This window comes from Mytilus edulis, chromosome 2 (genome assembly GCF_963676685.1).
Source record: "Mytilus edulis chromosome 2, xbMytEdul2.2, whole genome shotgun sequence".
Lineage (NCBI taxonomy): Eukaryota > Metazoa > Mollusca > Bivalvia > Mytilida > Mytilidae > Mytilus > Mytilus edulis.
Genome location: NC_092345.1, coordinates 18,818,497 through 18,831,505, shown reverse-complemented (window position 1 = coordinate 18,831,505; position 13,009 = coordinate 18,818,497). Strand labels below are relative to the sequence as shown.

General features: G+C 30.9%; 1 protein-coding gene across 2 annotated transcripts in view; it reads right to left on the bottom strand.

The window, feature by feature from the left end:
• The window catches only part of LOC139511635 (protein crumbs-like), an 86,012-nt gene that overhangs the window by 70,033 nt on the left and 2,970 nt on the right, over positions 1 to 13,009 (bottom strand). For both annotated transcript variants that reach the window (XM_071298562.1, XM_071298563.1), the window contains exon 2: positions 6,141 to 6,722. In XM_071298562.1, coding sequence (XP_071154663.1) covers positions 6,141 to 6,722 — 582 coding nt within the window. The remainder of the gene's footprint in view (positions 1 to 6,140; positions 6,723 to 13,009) is intronic.

Below are 13,009 nucleotides of genomic sequence, written 5' to 3'. Positions count from 1 at the left end.
TGCATACTTTTCTCCTGCACAAAACCATTTCCCATTCATCTAATGTTAAATTGTATGGTTATATGCATAGCCCCACAAGTGGCATTTCGGTTAATTGCATAGAAAATAAGCTCCAGCTAGATATGCTTAATTAAAACTGACGAGATGTTTTGACCGGAAACAGCAATTTGGTAAGTATATTTTTTTTGAATGCATCATTATTTTTGATATTATTTCACATTTACTTCTGTGTTATTTAAATAAAGTTTTAAAACAGTTTCTTTCGTGTTTATATGATTATAAAAAAGTCCAATTTAAAATACAATAAGGGACGATATTTCCTGAAAATATAGTTGTTCAGCAATTATTTTGAAATATTTTGATAAAAGCTTTCTATGCGGTTTTATAAAATAAAATCAAAAGCATAAACTTAAAATAATGAATTTACAAATTAAAGTTATTTAGCTACTTTTAAGCAAAAGATAAAGAAGATTCATTTCTATTCAATTAAAGAAATTTGAGTTACTTGTATTGGTGAAGGGGAGTTAACTCTAGTAAACATTTAGAAAACCTAGAAGTACATGTATAAAATGTTGAGGATTTGGGCTAATTTCAAAATATTTATGGCACCAGGACATCTTTTAAATGTAGAAATATATCTTATATATAAATTCATAATTTAGTTTCAAATATTTCATGTAGAATTCTTTGTAAAATATAAATGCTATTTTAGCTGAAATCTCTTAATACCTGTATACATAAAAAGTAGATCAATGTTCTGTCCCCTTAAAGTTTAATTGGTATATGCACCAGATAAGTTCCAAAAGAAACAGAATTTGTATACAAGCAGATGAGAGCTAAAAAAAAGATGGTGAAAATGCCTCCTATTATTGCATCCTTTCTACAGGAATTGGATGTTGCTGAAAGTTTTGGTATTATATATTCACGGTGGGTATGGTTGTCCTGCGAGAGAACGTACTGTGCTGGTGATTTGGTCCTGACGGGTGCTGGTGATCAATGAAAAAATGTAAACAAAGACGAAAATAATGATTTTTGACGTTTTCACTCATAAAAAATGGAAGAAAACGGTTGAGATTTTTCAATTTTGTTTCTTATGGGTTCATATGTAAACCATTAAAAAGTTGACCCTCTAAACTTTTTCAGTAAGCGTAACACAGAAATGCTCATTTTCAGAAAATATCGAACTGAAAAAATAAAACAAAAATGCTCATAGAGTCCGCTTTCTATACCGCAATCCACGCGACAAAACTATTTTGTGAAAAAACATTGCAATTTATCAACATTTAGCATTTTCTCAATTTATTCATGTCCTGATACTGTGCTGGTGGGTCCTGTCATTGTGCTGGTGGGTCCTGATACGGTGCTGGTGATTTTGGATAAGAAGTTGGTCATATTTGAAACAAATGTTACAAAATCAATAAAATTGGGCAGATAATTGTTGTCAATAGGATCTATGACTCCTATTTTAGCTCTTGTGCATCCATTTGGCTTTTTAATATGTGTTTTGAAATGATCGTAACTTGTATTAAATAATTACATAAAAGGGCAACATCTTTCGTCCAATATCAGATAACAATATATAGTATCTAAAATAAGAATAGTTTTATTAAGATATTTTAAATGCCCCTTACATTGATGCTTCAACAATGATCAAAGCCAATGCCGCATAGACATGTTTGTTAGCGCTCCGCATACCCCTCCCCACTTCCACCCAACCAACCCTCCTCATTTCCTCCTTCATTGTTACAGTGGTGTACCAACACAACAATTTATTACATAAAATAATAACACAAAGACACACATTATTGAATAACGAATGCTTGCAGGTACTGAAAGCTAGTTCAAAGCCGCATTTTCAACTAATAGATAAACCATGTTCTCATATACAAAAATCCCAATCGTGTAGATTAAAAAAGTCTCAAAACTTAAGTTCACATTTTAATGTTTGATGAAGCAGAACTTTAAAAGTGTGCAGTGAATCTTGTTCTCACAACAGTTATTGTCATAATTATGTTTACATAAGACTCATAAAGGAATTAAGAAGGTACCAAGCAATATTTTACAGTTCAATTTAATGATCATGAATGGAAGGAAATGGTACGTAAGTTTACATAGGACAAAAAGAAATTGATAGTATTTTTTGGCGAAAGACTTAAACGCTTCCTTGCATTATATAGTACAGCTCTTCTATAAAAGCATGCAAAAAAAAACTTTGATTGACTTGCTTGCTATGTTTGCTTGGATGTTTTCAAATAATAGGTAGGCGGAGTTTCAATACATACTGGGATTTGATTGGACAAATACAAACTGACAGGAATTGAAGTTAATGTTTATTTTCCAAATAAATTGTAGTATAATGTCGTTTACAAACATCCAAACAATCATAGCAAGCAATTTAATCAATGGTTTGCTTTGCATATATTTATAGTAGAGCTGTAAATTTAAAAAAAAAAGAAATTTTGTTGTCGTAGATGGTTAAATCCTCAACAAAATCACAATATCTTTGATGGAACGAATAAAGGTTTTAAATCAAATTTTCGTGGACTTTTTAGCTTCCACCCTGACGAGACATGTTAGCTGTTCGTATGCTGTTGCACCTGACGCACGGAAACTTTCACATTTCCATCTTCTTTTCTGAAATATTTTACCCAGCTCATACTTGACAGGACTGTTATCCTAGTAAAAGGTGTAACCAATGAATTGAACACAAGTTAAAAATTCCATAATACTATATAATTCATTTTATGTGTCAATTTGTTCGAAAAAAGTCGAAAAGAAGAGAGTTTTTTTAATGCCATGATTATCTGCCGCTTTCTAGAACTATGCTTAGCATTTATTTCAGATGACATGGACTCCTCACCCTGGTGACCCTGCTGCCTTTCATAACTTTATCCGTATACATATATTAATAGATAAACAAAAGGCTGCAACTGGTATTTGATTCGTTGTAACGAGAATATTTGTGGTGAATGGAAACTGTGAGGGTCAAAATCTTAAATTGCTTATAAATGTTGCTGGACCCAGTTTCGTTATCTGATCTGAATTTTCTGAAATGTGCAAGGTGATAGACATTTTGATTTTTTTTACTCGGTAAGTTTTGCCCTAATTGCTTGAACATTTGCAATATTAAAGCCGATTTCAATGAGTGTGTAGACAAAGGGAATATCTTTGGTTATCTTGCTTGCTGAACAGAAAAGTCATTGTTAGGTTATGTAAACTACCCTACTTTAAGAGTAGACTAGTCCGACAAATGACACATCTTTCTGTCTGTTGGACCAGGCTAATTCGAAAGGAGGGTATAGACCTTACCTAACAATGACTTCACGGTTTAGCTAACAAGCAAGCTAACCAAAGATATAACATTTGCCTACATACTCAATGGAATCGGCTGTAACTAAAAACTCGAATACATTTTAACAGACAGTGGTCTGGTTTGTTGATGAATATTGTTTTTCCTAGATTCACTCTTGAAAAAAATCATTTGGTAACATTTGGTCATTGTAATACGGACGCCAAGACAATAAATGAACCTCACACGATCCCTCGACACAGTTGAGCTTATATATGATCTTATAGCGATTCGGGTTGAAAATCAGTTGAAATTAAGCCAGTTATTTGTGTGTGTAGATTTGTATTGTTTTAAACTGTTATGACTTTTTAAAGTTAAATCTAGGTGTTTAATCTAAGAATTTCTTTTTTAAACTTATTTACTTGTTTATACTCAATTGGTAGTATGAAGTTACGAGATATTTTAATTTTTGAAATTGAAGGCACAATTAACAAAGCAAACGTTAGTTTCAAATACTTTTAAATAGATTTTTAAGGATAATGTACCCTTGTGTTGATCCCATGCTAAACATAACAAAAATTTCTGTACAAAGGTCTGTGAATTTTCTACAAAAATAGTGATTTTATTTTCACCAAATTCTCTTTTTCTACTAAATACAATAATGAACTATAAATAATAATGCTTTGCAAGAAGTTTCCCCTTGATACATGTATATGTACAAAATTATATCTCTATTATTCATTGTCTGTGCTGTTTTGATACTATTGCAGTTTGCACATTTTCGTAATTGACAGGCCACAGGAGGGGGTGATAAACCATACACGAAAATATAAAATATTGATCTAAGTACTTAATTTGCATCTCTGAACCCCCACCCCGGCTTGTTTTTTAGGAGGGTGTCTAAAAATGGTCGATTACAGACAGCCGAGTACGCATTTTACTTTCCAGGCGAGTTTACGTTGATTGTTAAAGTCCTGAAAACGGATAGATAGAAACAAAAATGTTTGATTTATCTGGCTTTAGATTCAGTTTTTTTAAATATAAATTAAGTCTACATTTTAATATAATAATACTAAGAATTCACAATATAAAAAAATGCAGAAAAAAAATGGAGATGTGAAATATCTTAATAAGGAGTCATTACTACAGAGATGGTGTGTTTGACACACAAAACTTAAAAGCTTAGTGATATTACCAATATTAAAATAAAAATGTATTTTAGTTTGGTAGTTTTTCCATTTACTCATTTTCAATCATAATTAAGGCACATTTGATTTTTTATTCATAAAAATATTTAAATATAGAAAAGTAGGACACATTGTTCACTTCCTCCCCTGTAATTCTTTATCAAAAATATTTATTTATTATGGAATTTTGAAATGAAAAAGCTAAGAAATCTTAGTTTTGTTAATGTTCTCTAGGTTATCTCGTCTTCATTCTCTGACATATTCTCTGACATATTCTAGTCTGCCCTTTCATAAAATAGTGATTTTTTTTAGTGTTCTATCGAACTTTCGAAAAAAAATACCTGATAACCGTTCAGACAAAAAAATATGTTGAAAAAATCTTACAGATACAGCAAGTGATTCTTAATAGCTGTAAGATACATTTTTCTTTTAAAATACAACTTTTAAATCTTACGGGAAACTATTCCAAGCTTAACACTTTCACTGTAACCTCGCTCTAACTTATCCCCCATCCCCTCAAAAAAACCAAACAAACAAACCCGCAATACTATTGTCATTCTTATAGTCAGCACTCAATTTTTCACAAACAAATGTGTTTTAAGCTGCTAAAGACATATGATTCAAACGCTCAGAAAGTCCTTTCTTCTATAATTTTGCTCTCCATTTTTATACAAAACCTTTTACATTTTTATTTTATGGGTTATTGTTGAAGGTCGTACAATGACGTATGGTTGTTGACACATACTTTCTTTGATTTCTTATGGAAATTTGTCCATTGACAACAAACATACAACATCATCTACTTTATATAAGTATTGTATAAATTACAACGTATTTTGGCGATCTTGCAAAATGATCGTAATCCCGAAAATCGTAAACATATTTTCTTATCTTAAAAGGGGGCAAGAAGGGTTCCATTAACATGCCAATAAATAAAATCACAGTTAATTATAAAAAGAATAAAAAATTGTTTTTTTTTTTCTCTCATAATAACAGTAAACAGATTCATAACAATGTCAATTTCAAGAAAGCAGACAACAGTTAATTACTAGTAGTCAATAACAGTACAGCATCAATGATCTTGACTGAATATTTGCCACTTTTGACTAAAATATAAAGGCACAGAACCAGGACATAGGAGCACAGAACCAGGACCGTTTTTCTTATCACCAGCACATCGTCAGGACAATTCCGTTTAACGAACTTGCACGACTTTTGCAATTTTATATTGTTGTAATATACTTTGCATGGTACTTATGACGCATCAGAGAAAAATTAAGCAACAAAACAGTCGTTTTATTGCCGTTCTGATACAATGTAAACAAACCCACCAGCACAGAATCAGGACCCACCAGCACCCGTCAGGACCAAATCACCAGCACAGTACGTTCTCTCGCAGGACAACCATACCCACCGTGATATTGCAATCCCTGCAAGACTCCCTTGTCAGACAATTATAAATGATGCTATCATAGTTTAATTGTGTGAGAATTTCTTAAAATGTATAATATCGATCTAAGTTTTTTGGCAAAAGAGTTTGCAAAAAAACAAAATGAAATAAAAATAAAATTCCTGCTAGACTGAAGATCCTTTAATATTTTCTTGTGTTAGTAGAAACCAACATTTGGTTTTCAATTTTCTACAGAATCTATGTTATGACTTACCAGTACAATCAGCAGAACTAAATGGGCAGTCTGTATTATTCCATATCACATTGTCCTCTATAATATTTGGATTATTTACAAATATAAAATATGGTCCTTGCATCACACAGCCAGTAAATTCATTTCCACCAATCGAAAGGCCTGTGTTTCCACTTAAATTAAGTTGAAAGATACTCGTCCTGTGTGTATTATTTGCAAATATAATATCTTTAACTAAAACACCACTTTTTTTCAAAATAAAATGAATATCACCGGTTCTTTCAAATAAATCTACAAAATACCATGAATTTTTATCCAAATGATTTGCGATAGTTAATGATACTTCTGTTAATTGTGATTTCCACGAAATATGAAAAGAATCGTTCTGTAAAAATAATCTAATAAAATCTCCTGAGTTTCCTCTTTGGTACAAAAGTTGTCCTTCTTTACACGTTAAAAATGAAAATGCAATCCTGAAAGTTTTCATGCTAAAATTTATTGTAGTCTGCGTTAGCACTAGTGATGAGTTGGCAGAATGGTCCAAGAATGCAATTCTTCCTGTTGCTGTTACAAGTGTACTGAGGTAGATTAGAAACACTAGTCCTGAAAAAGACAAGAAAAATTATTTAATCACCTTCTTTTTCTGTCTTCCTTTTTATCCTATCGAAGTTTTGAAATTATCATTATTATGGATTTATTTATTTTCATGGTTAACACTTTCAAAGATTGCCAAAAGGTTTTATGTTTTAGCCTAACAAAATTAAGAATGGAAATGGGGAATGTGTCTAAGAGACAACAACCCAACCAAAGAGCAGACAACAGTCAAAGGCTACAGATGGGTCTTCAAAGCAGCGAGAAAATCCCTCACCCGGAGGGGTCCTCGGCTGGCCCCTAAATAAAACTGTGTACTAGTTCAGTGAAATTTTGTATTTTGTTGAACATTTAAATTTGCTCTTCACACATACCCATCAAAATAAGTTATCTAGAAATAATAATGAATCCACAGTATCTATACATAAGTAAAAAAAAAATCTTGCATTTAAAAATCATAACTAAACTGAGATTTTAAATGTTAATGGTAACCATACTTCTGTCTTGATAAATCTAGACTTCTTAGGATATTTTTGAGGATTTTATTTGGAGAATAGTGTCATAACTATAAAAGTTAATAGATAGATGTACAAAATCTGCAATACAACACCACATATCTGTTGAATCGTACTTACTTATGTATCAAATACAGTAAGTTGAAACAAAATTATTTTTTTAAAGATTTTTCCTTGCTAATCTTTATAAAGTGATCATCTTTTATGCATTAGTTCATGCTATTTTCCAGTAACATACATCCCAATTCCCAAGTACATTATGTAATAGGTTTCTGTCAACAAGTTTTTAAACATTAGATTGAGCTTGTGTGACATTGTCAACCTATATTTTTCAAACATGCCAGACAGAAGTTCATCTGGAAACTTTGTTATCTAACAATGCCATTATATCTGTTCCTAGTGAAACAAATTTACTATACCATTTATTCATTTAGGAACAAATAATGTACAATTCATATCTTTACAGTATGAAGAATGTTACTTCTTTTTGTGACATATATACTATAGACAGCATGTACAAAGGGAAACAACTCCAATTCCTAAATGTGCTACAGGTTTAACTTGAACCATAGATGTAATACCCATGGGTATTAATACCCATGGGTATTACATCTATACTTGAACCATTGTGTGATATGGTATTTTGAAGTAGGAGTATTGCTAATCCTGATTTTTCCTTGTATGTAGTCGACATTTTTATAACTAGACACTATATTTGCACTTTGCATCCGAAGGCAAAATTATACATTTTCAGTAGCCCAAAAGGAAATAATTGATAATCAAAAAGTAAAAATTGTGTTAATAAATACCTACATGAACCAATATTATTTTACTTAGAAAAACTATCCTATTACTTCTCCTTAATTCTTGCAAGGTTAGCTCGGCCACCCTCAAAACAGTTGTTGTTGGATGTTGCCTACCTATGCCTTGTAGGGATGGATAGGTAGGTATAGATGGGGTTTTTTTTTTGGCAAACAACACAAGTTGCATGGTTTAGACACTAAATATGATGTAAGAGCAGGACAAATCTTTATAAAATTTGAAGGTAGGCTGCTTTATAGATTTAACCTTATATTCTTAATGTAAACTTCCTTATATTCTGTTTCTGAAAAAAGCTACTATTTCTGCCAATGAATTGTACTTTGCAATCTTTAAGAAATTGTCAACTGATACTGTAAACCGACTTATTTTCGCGGATACTTTATTTTGCGTTTTACCCTTTCAAGTCTATTTCCCATAAATTTAATTTCGCGATTTTCTTATTTCTGGATATAGTTTAATCAGGAAAGATCTCAGTTTTACATATTCACGACGATTTATATTCGCGTTATTTTTCTACTCGCGAAAGTCGCAAAAATAAGTTGGTTTAAAGTAGTTAAATCAATTGATATAATTAAAGGTATCTTTTCTTTCACATTATAGAAAACAATATCAACTTCAAGTGCTTTCTTTTTTACCTTCAATTCTTCCTTTTACCATATTTTGTTTTATGGTCATGACATGGCAAAATACATGTAATTAGGGTCTTGCTGTTAAACATATAGGCTAATGGATTATTGAAAAATGGCCATTACATATTGACTATGAAGTGTTTTTTTCCAGTTGATACTCATGAGTATCGATGTAGATTACAAGTATATGTAGTACCAAAAGTTATTAAGAATTTGACTTTTATACTATATCTATAATACACTCAAACATTAAAGTACTGATTAAACTCATTAATTAGTTTAACTACCATATCCAAGCAGAAGAATAGCATTTTAAAATGATTTTTTAATGATCTTTCAAGTTTTCAGCTTTTTATAAAAACAGATTTGGCAGAACCTTTTTGATGGGAAATATTAAACAATCCATTACATTATGTATATATTCAGTAATTTTATTTTTCATATGTATCCTCCAAAAAAATAAGTCACATGCATGGTCATGAGCAATTTGAAACTTGTGAAAGAGGTGATCTGGATTTTTTTCTCTCCATAAAAATCCATAATCTTTGCCAAACATTATTGTTATAAGGGTTCCCTAAACAAACAGTTTGTCCTCCTTTGAACAAACCTACATAGAAAGACAATAAATGTAAATAGATCTTTTGTTAACATTCCTATACTATAACATACCTAGAGTTTTATATATTTACATAGTTCATTATGGCTTACTAAAGCTTTCTCTATTTAATTAACCTCACTTCTTTGAAGTCAAAAAGTCACTCTGAGAAATAATTGTTCTCTGCACATCCACATTTATATAATTTAGTTGTAAATTTATAAGACCATGTGTAAGAAAAAATTGCAAAAATAGAGATACGACAGCTTCCCAGCTAAAAGTGCTTACATGTAAATGAGACAGCAACCCAATAACACAATGAAACAAAAAAATACACAAGCTACTCCCTATTTGAACCCAGCGCATGTTTGGGCATCTCCTATGTCAGGAACCTCTTGCCTTTGTAAGTCTTGTGTGTTTGGTTCATTTATATGTTTCGGAGTTTATTGAGGGGGCCAATTTGCAGAACTAGTTATACATTATCATTTTGGGGCTACAAAATGTAGCTCAGAGCTGTGCCCCTTAGTGCGAGATTTTCTCACATTTTGAAAACTCGTGGGTGGCCCTGGGCAGATAGAGTGAGTGAGTATTTTCTGCTCTTTGGTAAGGTTGTTGTCTCTTTGACACATTCCCCTTTTCCATTCTCAAATTAATCATTTTTTTCTTATGGTAAACTATGGTTCAAACAAAATAATACCTTTACATCTACAAATATCTTTGGTGAATATATTGTGACAAATACAGATATTTAATGATCTTTAATACCATAGATACATCAAACATCTGTTATTATCTGAAATAAGGTGTCTATCCTTTTTCTTAGGATTATGCCTATGGCACATGTGTTAAGCCTAATATGTCCATTAAACTCCCATTTAAGTTTGTGATAGTAGTACTATATTAAGATACCTTATAACTTTAATATGAAATAAGATATACCTATTATAATTATATAAGAGATATATGAGATTCCTTGCATACCTGTCGGTATCATGTGACCAATAACACCTTTTGTCAATAATAACAATATTGACCTGATCAATCAATAATATCAATCACAGATCAAAGATCAATGGCTATCTTAAATAAATATCTATAGGTTTGATATATGATTCAATAGGGTCATTAGGTCTACTATTATTGGACAACCAGCAAAGAATAAAGGATGATAAAATAAATAGAGTTTAATTTAAACACTGAGGCACTTCTTCTCTGAACAAAAATTTCTTATATACTTTAATATCAAGGCATATAGGATTTTTTTTTCAGACATAAGTACCTGTGGTTTAATGAGTAAAAATAACACATTTTCTCTAAATCAAGAAATCAAGATTATTTCAGACAAGTTTTGCCTTAATTCTCGCTGAAAAAACACAAATCCTGCAAAACATGAAAAATTAGAATATTCTGTTCTGGTGGTTATATATAAAGGGAAAAAAAAACATGAAAAATTAGAATATTCTGTTCTGGTGGTTATATATAAAGGAAAAAGAGTCCTACAACAAATCATGTTCATGTTTTAAAAAAAAATCCAGAAGAAGGACGTCTGTGCTCGTGAAGTAAACAAAAGCTGTCATTCAGTCTTAAGATTTCTACTTAGTAGCACAGATTAGATACAGGCAATTTTTCTGGCCAGGATATTGACAGGTAGACATCATTATTTGGGCCACCCATTTTTTTTTTTAACTTTTATTCAAAAAAGTTACTCTTGAAGACTGTAGGAAAGTATGATTTAATTTGATTTCGATGAATATTTTATATATTGAAAAAGTATATTCCAAAAGTGTGTTCTAATGCTAGAAGACAGTTAAAAGAACATTCAGAAATGTTTACAATAGCAATATAAATATGCGAACAATAATGACAGCTTAATTATGAATGAGGAATCTATCTCTACTTATAAATGAGTTCATGGTTAGAATCAGGGGTAGATTCCACCCCTTTCTCCCCCTCCCCCCTTAAAATTTGCAAAGCATGGGTTGTCCTCAGCAAGATATCTACTTTGCTTTTACATCCTATCTAGAACAATATTTCAATAATTTTACCTCAAAAAATTTATGTACAAGCCTCCCTAACTTAATATCATGGATCCACCCCTGAGTATTCATTATAATATCAACCTTTGGAACTAATTGCTATACGTGTACCAGTAATATAGAAATTTCAAAAGATAAATTTTTAAAATTAGATATATAATTGCACATGTATTTGCAATGTCAGCTTGCAAATAAAAAAAGACTTGACACTTGACTATAAAACCTTACCTAAGATATTTAAAGTCAAAGATAATCATATTTAATCTATTAAAATTACCATCTAAAAGATATTATTTCAATAGATAAATATGAAATATAATATAGCCATTGTTTAATTCTGTCTCAAGCATTTAAAATAGAGGACCAAATCTGGGGAAAGATTATAATGAGTGCTCTTACATTTTAACTAAGAATATATTAAGAAAAAATGTGTGCACTACATCATTCTCTTAACTTCAACCAATTTATTTATTGTAATTGTTATAATTTTTAGTAAACAGGAATTATTTGTCCTGTAACTTCATTCATATTTTCCCTCAGGTTATCAAAGATATATTTTGATTTTTGTAAGTCTCATGTTTGTATTGTTTCTGTATTATAAAGTTTTATTATCTACATATTTATGATCATATTTGTCAGATTAATTCAACAGATTTTAATTTATGATTTGTTAATATAATCTGACAGCTGTGTTCTTCAATGCACTGATTTATATTAGGGTTATAAACACCAAACAAAGAACTCAGCTTAAATTATTCCAATGCTAAGGGTTGTCTTGAACTTGCAGTGAGTTGAGAGTTTTAAAAGTGCTCCCTGTCAAATTCAAAGGTCTTATGATGATGAACAGCAAATAAAAGACTTAGTGCTTACTGGTTTCCTTGCTTTTGGCTTTTTCAAATGCTTGAAATAATTTGCCACAGGATGTAAAGCAACTTGTCATAAACAATCAATCTGTCAAGGAATAGAAGTTCCTTCATAATATAAGTTCCAAATGGAAATAATATTCGCTGGAATAAATATTCCAGTAAATGTTCCTAACAGAATAAATGGTATAGAATATTTGTTCCAACAGCAACATTTTTTTCAGGGGTACAAATTTTTTGCTTATTCTTATATGCCTCTGAACTGATAAAATATTAAATAGGATTTGGAATGTCTCATTTCACAGAAATTAACTGAGAATGTTAATTATATGGCTTTAAAATTCATGAAAAACCTTGTTCAGCTTGATGGTTATCAGAACCCTAAATGGCCAATGAAATTTATGACGTCATTTTTATTCTATGCATGAATCTAATGTTTTAAATCAGAAAATGTCACAAGTAAATTTAGTTTTAAATTAAATAAATGCTTCAAAGTCTGATTAAAACCACTATTAAATAAATGGAAAAGAGATGGTAACATTAGGCATCATCAAACAGGTACAAGCATGCCCTGAGTTCTGTTCTTATTGTGAAAGAAACTCAAACACACAGAAAGCAAGAGTCAACAATAAAATGTATTAACATTTTCATATTTGGTCATAAAGCTTTCTCCTTTACATGTACCCAACATCTCTGAAATCAAGTTTACATAGGCACTCTTAAGTCCTCTTGAAGAAAGGTTCATGCATACTATGGTGTCTTACAGTCTGAGACAATTTAGCACTAAAAAAAATGTTTATGTCCAAATTTTGAGCAATTTTGACTATGATTTCTTATTC